Source organism: Lathamus discolor, chromosome 4 (genome assembly GCF_037157495.1).
Source record: "Lathamus discolor isolate bLatDis1 chromosome 4, bLatDis1.hap1, whole genome shotgun sequence".
Classification (NCBI taxonomy): Eukaryota; Metazoa; Chordata; class Aves; order Psittaciformes; family Psittacidae; genus Lathamus; species Lathamus discolor.
The window spans coordinates 18,487,569-18,502,442 of record NC_088887.1 but is presented as its reverse complement, the minus strand read 5'-3'; the positions used below and the strand labels follow the sequence as shown (position 1 = coordinate 18,502,442).

At 43.0% G+C, this 14,874-nt stretch overlaps 1 protein-coding gene across 1 annotated transcript; it reads left to right on the top strand.

The window, feature by feature from the left end:
- Nucleotides 1–4,879: 4,879 nt before the first annotated feature.
- On the top strand, nt 4,880–14,176 carry GPA33 (glycoprotein A33). Its single transcript, XM_065675665.1, is given in 8 exon segments — nt 4,880–4,913; nt 9,070–9,221; nt 9,487–9,588; nt 9,590–9,698; nt 10,200–10,358; nt 12,597–12,710; nt 13,238–13,361; nt 14,031–14,176. Coding segments are annotated over 8 exon segments (876 nt in total). The 3' UTR covers nt 14,113–14,176.
- The last annotated feature ends 698 nt before the right edge of the window (nt 14,177–14,874 follow it).

Sequence of the window (14,874 nt, the reverse complement as noted above, 5' to 3'; positions counted from 1 at the left end):
GACTTCTGCAAGGGTTTTGATATCATTCCCCACAACATTCTTGCCTCTAATTCGGAGACAGTTGGATTTGATGGATGGACTATTCAATGGCTAATGAATTGGCTGGATGGCTGCATCCAGTTACAGTCAACAGCTCAGTATCCAAGTACTGTTCAGTACTTGGAGATCAGTAACAAGTGGTGTCCCTCAAGCTTCTGTACTTGGGCCAGTACTGTTCAATATATTTATTAATGACATAGACAGTGGGACTGTGTGCACCCTCGGAAATTTTGTGGATGACACCAAGCTTAGTGATGCAGTTGATTTGGTAGAGGGAAGGGATGCCATCCAGCCTAACATGGACAGGCTTGAGAAGTGGACCCATGTGAGCCTCATGAGGTTCAACACGGCCAAGTGCAAGGTCCTGCACCTGTGTCAGGGTAATCCCCAACAGCAGTGCAGTTTGGGGGATGAAGGGATTGAGAGCAGCCCTGCAGAGGACTGAGGATACTGTTGCATGAAAAACTGGATGTGAACCAGCAACATGCTTTGCAGCCCAGAAAGCCTGGGCAGCATCAAAACGAGTGTGACCAGCAGGTCGAGAGAGGTGATTCTCCCCCTCTACTCTGCTCCTGTGAGATCTCACCTGCAGCACTGCATCCAGCTCTGGAGCCCCCAGTACAAGACATCAACCTGTCAGAGAAGGCCCAGGGGAGGGACACGAAAATTGTGAGAGGGCTGGAGCACCTCTCCTATAGAGAAAGGCTGAGAGAGTTGGGGTTCCTCAGCCTGGAGAAGAGAAGGCTCTGGGGAGACCTTATTGCATCTCTTCAGTACTTAAATACTATAAAAAAGATGGAGAAACACTTTTTACCAGGGCCTGCAGTGACAGAGTAGATTTAGATTAGATGTAAAGAAGAAATCCTCTACTATGAGGATGGTGAGACACTGAACAGGTTGCCCACAGAAGGCTGCAGGTGCTCCATCACTGAGGTGTTCCAGGTCAGGCTGGAAGAGGTTTTGAGCAACCTGATCTAGTGAAAAATGTCCATGCTTGTGGCAGGGGGGTTAGACTGGGTGATCTTGAAAGGTCCCTTCTGACCCAAACCATTCTGTGGTTTTATGATTGTACGGTCAGCTGAATTTTGTTCTTGCAAGAGCTAGGACTGAGGTACACTGTGTCTTCTTCAATTTTCAAAGAAGAAACCTTCAGTTCCCATCTCTTGACTTTCTAGCAAAGCTCATGAGCCAGGCTGGTCTGAGGCAGACCAGATGAAAACCCAACTGCTATTTACCTGTACTGAGAGCTCCAGTTCTAAGTCATGCAATGACATCCCACTGTTGATTCCTTTTGCAAACAAACAAGCAAACAAGAAAGGAAGTGGAAAAGAAAACTGACCTGTACTACAGATACTCTTGATGCTGAATCATGCTGCGTAAGGCCTGCATACCTCCCTTCCATCAGACATGAGTTCTGCATCCCCACATGGGGATGGGGCTACAACTGTAGGGATGCCACATCATGGCAGGGAAGAGCTGTGAAACAGGCACTCAAGTCTTTGTGTTCTTATGTCCTAGACTGGTGCTAATACAGTTACTGGGGTGAGCAAGTAGGAACAAGAGAAAGAAGTATATTGAATCTCAGGTGTCATGTAAAGGGAAGAAATGGATTACTGATTACAGGTTTGAAGACATCCTAATAATTTTATGCACCAAGAGACCTGTCTCCCCTGGGCAATGCTTTTTATCTGCTTCTGCAATGCAGTGCCATGTATGTTCTTATCAATTACTGCTAATTGAGGCAGAAAGTGATCTAAAGATACTTGCGAATGGACTCCCTTATTATCAGAGAATAATCTGCATTGCTGGTATTTAAACAGGTTACTAAACTCAGACCTGCTTTAGGTATTTGAGGAATGCACTGTTTTCAGCTTAACTCTGCACGTTCTCTCTGTTGTGGGTTTTTACTGGCAAGTTAAGGAAACACGCTAAACACTGTGTATTTCCACAAGCAGTGGGATTAAAAAGCCTGGTTTCCAATGGACATATGTTCCACAGTCCAGACGCCCAAGTGTGATAAACACCCCTCATGGAGCCACAGCTCTGGCCCCTGTGCTTTCTCACTATATCGCATTTCCCTACCTGCCTGGCTGTGCAAAATATGAGACAGACCATGGTCAGGTGCACTGGCTGCACAACCACGGGTTCTTGGAATGGAAAACAATAACCAATGCCTAAGAGGTACCATTAATTTAGATTTCTATTTTATCCCAACTGATCGGGATTGCTGATTTTTATGAGTCTGAAAGGAACTTCCCATCTTTAAGACTATGATCTGTCTGTCAAATTTAGCTGAAATCGGTCAACTGGGTTTTGAAGTTATTGTGAAGAGAGGGAAGAGATATTGTATAAATGACAATGAAAGTCTTATTTCTGTGAAAAGGATAACAGCAAGCTTACCAAGTTGGTACAGAGTCTACCAGGGACTGTAAACCAAGCTTTTTTGGTGAACATTCAAAACTGTTATGTAGAGAATAACAGAGGGAAGCATGGGCAGATGGTGTACAGTGATGGCAATTCTGTCACTATCTCTGTTCATCAGATTCAGCTAAAATATTAAACAAGCAAAATTGAAAGACTGAAACTTAAAGATCCCACAGCCTCCCTAGGGAGAGGAGAGATACCTAGTCCAACCCTCTGCCAAGGTAGGGCCACCTAGAGCAGGTTTCACAGGAAAGCATCCAGGCAAGCTTTGAACGCCTCCAGAGAGGGAGACTCCACAACCCTCCTTGGCAGCCTGTTCCAGTTCTCTACCACCCTCAAAGTGAAGATGTTGAGATGAAACTTCTTGTGCTTTAGTTTATGGCCATTGCTCCTCATCCTGTCACTGGGCACCACTGAAAAGAGTCTGGCACCGTCCTCCTGGCACCTGCCTTTGAGATATTTATATGCATTGATGAGATCCCCTCTCAGTCTCCTCTTCTCCAGACTGACCAGGCCCAGCTCCCACAACCTCTCCTCATAAGGGAGATGCTCCAGACCTCTGATCATCCTTGTGGCCCTCCGCTGGACCCTCTCCAGTGTCTCCTTGTCTTTCTTGTACTGAGGAGCCCAGAAATGGACACAGTACTCCAGATGGTGTCTCACAAGGGTTGAGTAGATGGGGAGAATCACCTCCCTCGACCTGTTGGACACATTTCTCCCAGTGCACCCCAGGATACTATTTGCCCTCCTGGCCACAAGAGCATACTGCTAGCTCATAGTCAACTGATCATCCACCAATACTCCCAGGTCCTTCTCAGCTGAACTGCTCTCTAGTAGGTCAGCCCCCAGCCTGTACTGGTATTTGGGGGCTCCTCCTCCCCAAATGGAGGACCCTACACTTGCCTTGTAATGTAGTGTATCAAAGATGTACACATACAGCAGGAAGGATTCTTTTCCTTTGAAAGATTGCCAAGGAATACAGTTTCTGTACTCATACATGCTTTAATTTGCTTTGTGATAACAGTTTGTTTGAAGAGAACTGAGGTTATGTGTCGAACACAGGAGCATAGATAGTCCTTTCTATCACAGGGATTTGATTTCCAGTCACTTTTAAGTTTTATTGTCTTGGAGGTGTTTTGAACAACTGCCACACAGATGAAAAGGCAGTCTTTAGCATGGCTTCTGACAGGTTTACCGTGCCAAGTATGGGGTCAGCACAAGATCAAGATCTACATCCACTTTCTTGGACTACACACAGAAAACCACTGTAGCCACACACTTTTGAGGTAGCCTTGTTCTAATATCAATACCAAATTCATCAGTATTATCACTGCATTATGAGTATGGTTAAACCCATCCAAGATGCCTAAAATGATTGCTCACACCCTAAAAGTGACTTTGTCTCTCAAACGGCTAGAAATAGAGCATAGATGACTATCCCAGATGGAGACAGCCCTTGCTGCCTATTGGCAGTGAAGACTTTAAAAGACATGCTAGCCTGATGCACTAAATTAAATGTAATGTCAGATATTTGCCTGAGCTGCCATCAGTCCCCCTTTTACTCTTCAGTCAATTATACTAGTAGTTACTTGTGCTTTCCAAGTGTCCATCCAGAACACGTGAGCAGTGGCTAGACTTGCACTGCACATACCTCAGTGGGTATATAGTGGGTACACAGTGGGTATATGCATGCTATGAGCATCAGGTTTATCTATCTTCTTCACTGGAAAGGTAGACAGGACTTTTGGTACCTGTGGCTGTTCTGCAAGCCACATGGTAGACAAAGGAACCTGGCTGAGCTGCATCTCACTTATGTTTAGATAACCCATTAGTCAGCAAATTATCATAAATTATACATTCTTACCAGTATTACAGTAAGTGGAATTAGACACCTCAGTCCCTTAAAGCCTGGATGCGGGAAGCTGCCTGCACTGAGAAACAGTTCAATACCTTTGTAACTCTGGCCCTAGGCTCCCTTAATAATTTTTTAAGGTGAATGAGGCTTATCCTCTGGCAGTTACATATCATCACCGGCATGACTTCAGTTGTTGTATTGTACACTCCCAGTCACCCCACCCTTCAGTTTGCCTTTTCTCTTTATGCACCTGCATGTTAGGATAAACTGGGAAAGGCAGTTTAATTGGGGAAGAAAGTTCACAATCAGGGAAGGAGTTCACAAGTCTGCTCTCTGCCTCTAGACAGAGAGCAGCAACTGATGTCAAAGCCTACTGGTCATCTGGCTTGTCTTTCCGGTTGTGAGGGGGGGTGGCAGACCACAGAAGCAACACTTTATAAGAGACTGAGGAAAAGAACTTGTGAAGCAGCCATTCAGCTAAAGTCAATTACTTACTCCAGTCACCTAGAGCTTACAAGGAAGAACACCTTGAGGGGAAACAAAGGAAAGACAAGAACAGCAATGAAAACACTTTGGCTGTTTGTTTTCAGTGCAGGTGAGTACTAATTTGGTTGTGTCCTCAAGGGCTGGGTAGAAGGAAACAGCACTACAATGAAGTGTTCTAATGGACTTCATGTGCTTCTTTTTCTGTTTAGTAAAAGTTACTTCATGTTTATGATCAAACAGGGTTGTTTACTGTCTCTGAGCATCCAGACTCACAGGCATTTTCTAAAGCTGCAAGACAGTGTTAGGAACAGGAAAAGAATGCCACTCTTCATGAGGTGGGAAAGTATCTTATAAAAAACAGTTTTAATGTTTTTTGTTAAATATGGGAACTTCCTCAGCTGGGAGTAGAAAAGCCCTTGAGTTTTATTATTTTATAACTAAATCTGCATGTACCATACATTTCCATAGCCTAAACCCTGTTGTTTATATGTACTCTGATACAACTTGCAATCTCTGTATATTATTCATGTCAAGGGGATGCACAACAATCCCTACTTACACATATAAATCAGCCAGCTTGTCCTTGATCACATACTTGCCTTTTCTCATCCTGTGTTGCAGAGCCCGCGGACTCAGTTCCACTGCTTCTTAACCTGTTTTGTCTTCTCATACCTATGCTCCTATACCTTCTTCCAGGCTTCAAAGCTACATGTATGGAAATAGCTTGGGTTTTTTAACCAAAATCCTGAAAACCTCACTTCAGTAAGAGCCACAAGAAGGAAATTCACAAAGTTTAACACAATTAGAAAAAGTGGATGTGCTCCATAAGCAACAAATGTTACTTTGCTCATGATTTGATGATCAATATGTAAACTGTGTAACACCACTGGTGGTCATTCTCCTTTTTAATTATTCTCCCCTTTCATGCTATCCAAAATACAGATGGGAAACTTTTCAGAGCAGAAACGTGTATGTTGGGTGAAGCTCTTCTTGGCTGTTTGGGCAGGACTAAAATGGTAATAATTCAGTGTTAAAATACTAGCCTGTAAAAAATTTTGAAGGTAGATTCCTGCACTGCACTGGAGAAACAGCACAGGACATGGCAGCACAGGCTGAGAAGCCAGAGCTGCCCTGAATTGGCTGCATCAGGGTCTCTGCACAGGCTGACTTCTGCTGATCAGCCTTTGACTGCAGTTGTGAACTCCTTGCTCTTCATGGACATTGTTAATCAAACAAAATTTTACTGCAAATTTCGCATTTAAGATGTTTCCCCTCTCCCACTTCAGAATTGAATTTCAGCTAAATGCTGAGATTAAGTATTGAGGAATTAAAAGTCAAAGCATTTCCTTGTAAAAACATCTCCACGTTTCCTACTTTTCTCACTTGCTCAATCTACAAAGACAAATGAGCAATAATAATTTTGCTTGATCAGAATATCTTTCTTGTTAGTGAACAAAATATCCTTCTCATTGTTTCCAGTTTATTATTTGCCCTTTGCACTAATTACACTTCGTAAGAAAAGCATAAGGAGACAGGTCACTTTAATTTTCTTCTTCCTTTGTACAAGTATAAATGTTTGAGCAGAGGGAGATAAAAGCTTTCTCAATTTCTCACAATGTTATAAACGTACTAACTGATAATCTAAGGCTCAAATGTAGGTGATGCCATCCCTCTAGTACTACACAGGCTATTCGTCCTCTCTCCTCTCCTGAAATTTTTTCAGAATTGGCCTGCCCCTTCCTTCAGCCAATAGATTCTGTTTCCTGTCAGAAAACAAACCAAAACCTCCCATACAACCAACCCCTGCAGAATAAACCCCTATTTTTGGACAAGCTGACTTTGGAGGCTTTGTGAGGAAGTGAAATGTAGTGAGAAGGAGAAAGGAGGAAATTGGTGTGAGTAAATGGCATCCCAGACTGCAACCGTGCAGCTTCCCCAAAGCCAGAAGGAGCCTTAATGAGGGAGGAGTGTGAGCCATAAAGATTTTGTGGGTGAAAAACAGATCATCAGAAGTCAGGCACTGGGGTGACAGCAACAGATTAATAAGCGGTCTCACGTGTATGGGCTGCATCTGTTGTATGTGGTGTTCAGTTCAGCTGCTCCCTGACTCTCCACTGAAGACATGTTTGGAAAAAAACAAAGGCCTCATTTATGGTAGGATTTGACTCACCCAGCTGGAAGAAGGAAGAGCACTTGTGAGGTGGAAACCTTAGGGTTGGGCCATCTTTTCTCTGCCTCTGAGTTAGTAACTGGTCAGTAAACCCCAGCCTGGTGGAACCAGTTTCTGAGTGACAGAAAGGTCAGGGAATGGTTTTCGCTCCATCTCCTAGTACAGGCAGTAATGCTTTTCAGCTAAATGCAGGAAAATGTTTCTATCCAGTCCTGACAGGTTAGAAAGCTTTCTAATTCAAAGGCATGATGAGAACATCGACAGTTAGAAAGAGCCCTGGGGCTACGCAAACATGGGTGCTGCACTGGATGCTACAGAGCAGTGAAAGACCTGGGAGTGGCTGCAATAAAACCATATTAGCAATACTTTGCCCTGCTGGTTTCCTTCTCATAGCTGTCAGCAGCTGTAAACAAATTAATCCCAGAGAGAACAGAAACCACTACCACCATGGCATAGAGGAAGAGACTAAAACACATGTATAACTAATGAAACGTGCAAGACCACAGGATAACTCAGTTATGGCACAGGGAATACAGAAAAATGGGAACTTTGGCTAAAAGCAGATCCTCATGCCAATCCCACGTTACCCTTTGTAATTACCTGCGTTGCTACCAGCAGTGACAACAAGACCTTTTGGGTCCCTACACTGTTGTTTTCTAATGGACACTACTGTTCACTACTGATCCTGATTGCAGTCAAGGATCTGGTAATGCCCAACTTGCTTACTTGTCTAATGCATGTGGCTGTGGTATTTTCTTGTAAAAAAAAAAAAGTAATAAAAAAATGTATTCACAATCAGTTTGCAGCTCAAGGTGAAATCCAGACATTCTCTGCTCTCACCCTTACACACTACATTTCCTCATGGATCTAATCTGGAGACAGATGTGGCAGAATGAGGATGCAAAGCCTGCTAGATGGCAACTTTCCAGTCCAGTCCTCTCTGGGGAACACTGACTCAGCCTGGTTCTCTCAGAAGCATGCTTACTTGAGAGCATACAACTCTGCCCTCCTCCACTTTCTGCCTTACTGGAACATGTTTGTCTTTACCACAGCCGTGCCTCTGAGCAGCACTCTCTTTCCTTTGTCCCTGCACTCCCTTTACCTAGTTTCAGACTTATTTTTTTTCAAATGATTCAGTTTTGTGATGAAAAATGAAAACAAACCAAAGCACAACAACCAACCATACATACACACATAACAAAAACTGCGGGGAGAAAGCAGGTGGTTTTAAATGTAGGTTCCCACAGGCATGAACATCATCTAGGGCACAGGCAGAGGTAAACCTCCAGCTGAATTCTGAGAATACCTAAGGCCTGCCACTAGTTAATGTTTAGGTGTGATGAATTAATGCATCAAGTCAAACACAATACAGCATACAAGAAACACCTGCTCTGCCTGTGCACTGCATACTTCACCAGGGCACAAATGGATTTCTCTGTTATTCAAGTCTCAGCTGTTCCTGTGCTCTACAGTTCTGGAGAAAGGTGACTACTCCCCTACTCGTTTTTAAAAACTGGTGGCTGTTCTTCTGTTTCTTTCAAGCTCTCATTACTTTTCTAGGTTTTTCTCTTTTCAGGGCATTACATGAACAGGGCTTGATCCCTTAGCAGAAAACATCACTTGTCTATGGACTTGGACTGAGGCAAGTTCTTTGACAGTTTTCCTGATCCCTGAAATTCAACAATACAAATTTGTTAGTTTAGCCTGAATCCTTAAGACTGCCTGATACACTTGTATTATCTGTTTATCTGTCTCTGTACATTTAGAACTGTCAAAGGATATCAGACACACTGAAAGAGGACTCAGGAAAAAAAAAAAAAAACCAATCAAACAAAACATCTTTATAAACTCCATGGCAAAGTATGTCCAGGTAAAGAAGAGGAGAGAAAGGAATGCGAAGTAGTTTAGCTCTTACCCACTCTGTGGAGCAGCTTCCTACAGTCAATCAGCCCCAGCCAACATCACCTCAGTGGGAAATGTCATAGCTGACAGAGGGGATGTGGTGTTATTGTGGCATGTAACAAAAACAAAGAGACAAAATGTGGAATCCAGACACCATTAATTTTGCTGAGTGCAGCATTTATTTTCTTCCCAGTTCTGGTGACTGCACATGCCCTCACTGTGGAAGCACCTGCCAAGGAAACACAAGTGGCACGAGGGAACAATGTTACTCTCCGCTGCCAGTTTAAAACCGAGGCTTCCATTGACTCAGGAGACATTGTCGTCTGGAGAAAACTCAATAGTGTGGTAAACTATGATAGTGTGGTAAACTGCATAAAGAAACATGATAGGGCACAGAGGAGGGGTGGCTGGGAGGGGAGATGGAAGCAGGACTCAGGGTGGGCATGTGTGTTGGGAACAGAAAAAAAAGATTCCTTCAAGACTCTCCTTCATCTCAGAACTACGCAAACAGAAACTCTGATCCTAGAGGCAATATATCCATCCACCGAGTTAGATAGTAGACTCACACACAAGAAACTAAGACTGTTAATTTCCCCTCCTTCTCTCTCAGGATGATGTTGTCACTAGGTATTTTGATGGACTTGTCCAGTATGGCAAGGGCTACGAAAACCGCATACAGTTCAGTGGTGACGTAAATGCAGGGGACGTGAGTTATCACCATCAGCACAGTGACCATGGCAGACAATGGCACGTATGTGTGCAGCGTGCGGCTGAGGAATGACCCCCCCCGACAGATCACAACCTTGGCTCTTTTTGTCCTTGGTAAGCATGATGGAGGCAACACCACATCTGTTAGACAGAACTATCCTTCACTTTCCCAGAAGTCCTCATCCACAATTCTTTGGTCTTTTCCCACTACTATGGAAATAGGTTGGAAGGCTTGGAGCATCCAAATCCCTTAGATACCTGACTGCAGAAAATAGGCTTTAGAGTTGTACAGTTCACTTTTCTAGCAACCCTTGTCTCATTACAGGGCATTTCTTATTCCCTCTATGGCTTGTCACACTCCAGTTATCAAAGGATGAGTTACCCAACACTATTGGACATACCCCAACTAGCATCTTACAATACCTTCTTGGATGATTACTGCCAAGAAGAGAGAAACAAATTAGATACACGTTCACTCCAGTTCCTTTGAAAAGAAGGTGGCAGGTGCAATACCAAACTCTGCTTAGCAAGAAGAAAACACACAAGCGCAGGAGATGGGTTGAAACCAAAAAATACTTCTGATTAATAAAATTAATTCTTTTTTTCTTTCTTAAGTTGCACCATCCAAGCCAGAATGCAAGGTTTTGGGGACAGCAGAATATGGACAGACAATCAATCTGACCTGCAATTCTCGTGAGGGCTCCCCAAAGCCCAGATATACCTGGCAAAGCTTCAACGAACAAAAAGAGCCCCGTGAACTACAAACAACAGAAGGTATGAGAAATTCAAACACATCACCTGTCTGAGCTATTTGTAGATCAGGGCTGGAAAGATTTTGAAATGTAAATACAAAAACAAACTTAAGGATCTTTTTTTTGGAAGTTCTCTGACCAGGATTTTGAAAAGTTGTCCTTTTGATGTAAGACACACAAGTTACTTAGCAGGGAGAAAGGACTGTCACCTGAAGTAACGATGGTCAGTAAGGTTTTCACTTCAGCTCTCATCTGGTGAGAAAGCTGGCTCACGCTGGAAGCAGCCAGACATAATTCCTTCTCAGTTGCTGATTGTAAGAGCATAACATGAGGAATAACACTGAGGTTTCTAACTGGTGTCTTTGTATCTCAGCTTGCTTGACAATGACCAGGTTACTTTCTGAGATGAAGGCAAACAAAAGTTGGCTCTGGAAGAGAAAGTAGCTTTCAGAGATGACTCCTCACATAGAGGAAAGTGGTGTGAGAATCAGTTACACCATTCCTGCTTTGAGCATGAGAGAGATTTCTGGCTTAGGACTGTCACAAAGGCCCAAATATTTAATTTGCTTTCATTTTAAATCAGAATCTGGGGAAAAAAAAAAAGAAAAAAAGCCCAAAACTGACTTTCCATGACAGGACCTATGGTAGAACTATTCACACAGAAATAAGGGTTTAATTCTCTTTGAACTGTAGTAGTGATAGAGGACTAAGATTTATTCCTTTAAACAACTTTGTTTCTTCCTGGTATGTTCAGCACCAGAAAGACTAAGTACCTGAGCCTACCCTTCCAGGTATAACTTACTGTAACATCACTATGTAAACTAAACATGATCATATTCAACTGTCTGTTAAAGATTCTTGCTTAAATTATGCAAAAGACCAACCACCACCAGGGACACAAGCCTAATTCGACTGGCCACTAAGTGGTGCCAATGCATCATGCACAGCCCGGGACACACCAGGATTTGTGGTTTGTAGCAGCAGCTGCTTTCCTGCTTCTGCTGACATCCCGTTCTTTCCTGGGACAGGGGTTTCTTCCATTTCCACCTCATTTTGCTCACCAGAGCACCGATGTCCAATTAGTGTGCCAACTATCCCCTTCTGCCCCAAGCTGGCTGGACACCCTACTGTCACGACAAGCAATTGCTTGCTTGCTGTGCTAAGCAAGTCCCAGTGCTCCAGAGTGTGCAGAAGGCCCTGAGGAGCCACTCCAAAGCTGGTAGTATCCGACCCACATTTTTTCCCAATTTGACTCACAAGTCAATTACTTTTGATTTAATATGGGAGAATTTACAGTCCAGTTACAGGCTGCTGCTCTGAAAGCTATAAACCTCATACTGCACCCACAAAACAAAAGGCAAGCAAACACAGACCGTATTTAGAGACTAAAATAACTAATTCATCATGCAGTCCATTACTTGTTGCTTTGCATGCTCTTTAACTATCTGGTGCTAGGTGCCAGCAGTGACTACAGAGAATCCCAGTCCCACAAGCTGGCTGGAAAGAAGGGAGACTACAAGGAAAACAAAACAGGAAAGTCACCAAAAAGTATTCAGAGCCTTTTGCTTTTAGAGCTTTTATCAAGTTGATCACAACATAAAAGCATGTACTACACAGACAAATGTCAGCTGGAGATGTAACAAACACAAACTGACTGCTTGAGCAGACAGAGCTAAGCTTTAGCATGTGGTTCTGAGCTGTTAGGTTGGACAGAAAGCATCAGTATCACAGCAATCTCATGTCATTGGGTTTCTTTTCCTTCATTTACTTTTACAGCCTTCATGGACTCTCCCAGACCAGAAAACTATTTCACTGCTAAATAATTCAGATCTACAGTCCCAAGAGTTGGAGGACTGAAGAGCTTTTTATTCTTTTACAAGTTAATTCATCAGATAGCCAGCTCTCAAAGCCAGATGCTGGTTTGGGCCATCATATATTTCTCAGCAAACTCCAATGCAAAAGAGCTTCCACTTTCATACCTCTTCACCCTCCACCTACAACTTTCTTTCTAAAACGAATGTTTGAATGCCACACATTCCCTGTAATCAGCTCAAAACAGCACACTTCTGTTTGTCCTCCCACAAATCACACTAAAACCTAGCGATGAGCATGGCAGCCCTGAGCAAGAGAGAGCAATCCATCAGCTTTAATAACCTCTCATCACTCCAACTACCCTAGGCTGGAATTGAAGGGCTGCTGTCCCCTACTTCCTTCACTTAATTCTTCTCTTTTTTTGGACTGGATTTGTGTTTCACAACAGGGGAACAAGTAACTCTGAAGAACATCTCGGCGGATACCTCTGGCTTTTACATCTGCACTTCAACAAACAGTGTGGGAAAGGAGTTTTGCAACACGACAGTCAGTGTAATGCCACGTAAGAGACAGACTTGCTTACTGGAAGAGTGGTAGCAGAGAATGGATCCTAGCTAAATGCCTAAAGATTAATGGAGGCAATGCAATCAGAAGTATGAAATTCTCCTTTCTCTCTCTGAAAAAAAGCACACTTTTTTACTTTTAAGTCAGATTGTCTGCATTGTTTTACTAATAGAGCACTCACTAACTCTAGGGTTAGTTCACAAATGACAAAAAAATGTGGAGGGTGAGACAGGACTGAGCCCCAAGAATCTGAAACTAAACTGTACCAACTGTATCAAGTACAGCAGTTGTTCAGATCCAGGGGCTCCTCCATGTCACTATTTAATTAATTGCTTCTGCAGAATTAACCAGCTACCTAGTACAGAATGAATTCCAGTTGCTGTAGTCAAACAAACATGGCCTCTCTCAGTGTGAATCTGGTAGTGAGATCTGACCTCTGGTGGTGTGATTCGAAGTCCAACGATTATGCTGATTGCTTTGATATTGTTCTCAGTGCAAAGCACTAATCCTTTTCTTTCTGTCTAGCATCCATGAACATAGCTCTCTATGCTGGCATCATTGGTGGAGCTGTTGCTGCAGTTACAGTTATTAGTATTTTAGTCTACTGCTGCTGCTGTCAGACAGAGAAGGAAAAGGACTACGAGATGACGTAAGTACCTTTCTCTAGAAAAACGCATGTGAGCTATGAAGGATTCAGGTTCTCCCTCCACCCTCAACATATAGAGTAGAAAGCACAGGAGGAAGAAAGAAATCAAGGAAAGCATGCACTGCTTTCTCCTTTCAGTTTCTACCTTAGTAGCTCCCAGCTCTTCTCTTAGAATATGTCCACTGTTACCAGACATCTTTGTGGCCTCTGGGGTACAACCAAAACATTCAAACCTTGGAACTGAATTACCAAGCCAAATTCAGTCAAGCATGCACAGCTACTTGATAAGTAAAGCCCAGACTGTTTCTCATTTCGCTGAGCCCCTACAGCTGTCTCTGTCCTTGCTAGCCTCATACAGAACCAAGGTGATCCGTATTCAGAATTATCACTCCAAGACCGAAACCTTTTGTTTATTCTCATGATGGAAACAGCCCATTGGAAGTGGGGTAAGAAAAGATACACCAGTCACTCTTTCTCTACATACATGTTATTAAAAGAACCCAGCAGTTCACACACCTCTTGCATCACCAGTGAGACTTAATTTCTGGAGTTCAGTTTGGTACACTTCCAGGTCAGCTTGGGGCAGTCTAAAACCCTTCTAAACACAAAACCTCTTCAGCGACATTTCTAGCTGATTTAAATTAACATCTCTACCCCTCAATGATATTTTAGGGAGCAAGAAGATAAAAGTGAACACTTCAAGGAGACACCTGCAAAGCACCTGAGAGCAGAGGGTGATGTTGAAGATGAATGAAGAAAGAAGCAGGAAGCCAGTGCCACCTTCAGGCTTTACTGAGGCACAGACACCACTGCAGAGGAGAAACCAATCCCTCTTTTTTACCGCAAGATTTTCGGAATAATAAGGTGAAAGCTGATGGCTCTGCCTTCCAAGCTCTGGAAGAGAATATTCTTGTCTCCCTGGAAAGAAGTGACTACATATAGTGAGTACATAACCTCATAGCAGAAAATGCATTTGAGGCACGGTTTTATCCAGTCATCTAAAAATAACAGGCCTTTTAGACTTCCTACTCCCTCAAAAAAGAAGCCAGTCAGGTCTATTTGGAGAACAGAGTTACTGCTGTATCCCCAGCTCCACAGCTTTCAAGGTCACCAACAGCAAGTCATCAAGGAAAAGTGGTCTTGTTCGTGGTTTTACACGTGCCACAGCTTAAAGCTTTGTCCAGTACAGAAATTGTTTTATGCAGACTGAAGCAAGCCGATTTTGAAGGACATTTTATTGAATGTGTTCTCTGCATATATTATTCATGCACATATAAATAAAAATAAGGAAACCATTCACAGATGACCAATGAAAGTCTCCTATTTGGAACAACAATACACACTATTGGAATGGATAAGGTAATAATTTAGATGAATTTGTTATTTATCATTTCCTCCTGACTGTTGCATGGGCAAGTCAGTAATAATCCATTGATGCCACTTCTGAAAAAATGACAGTGTGAGAACATGTACATGGCAAACAGATCTTCAATAAGGGGGGGGGGGGAAAACACGA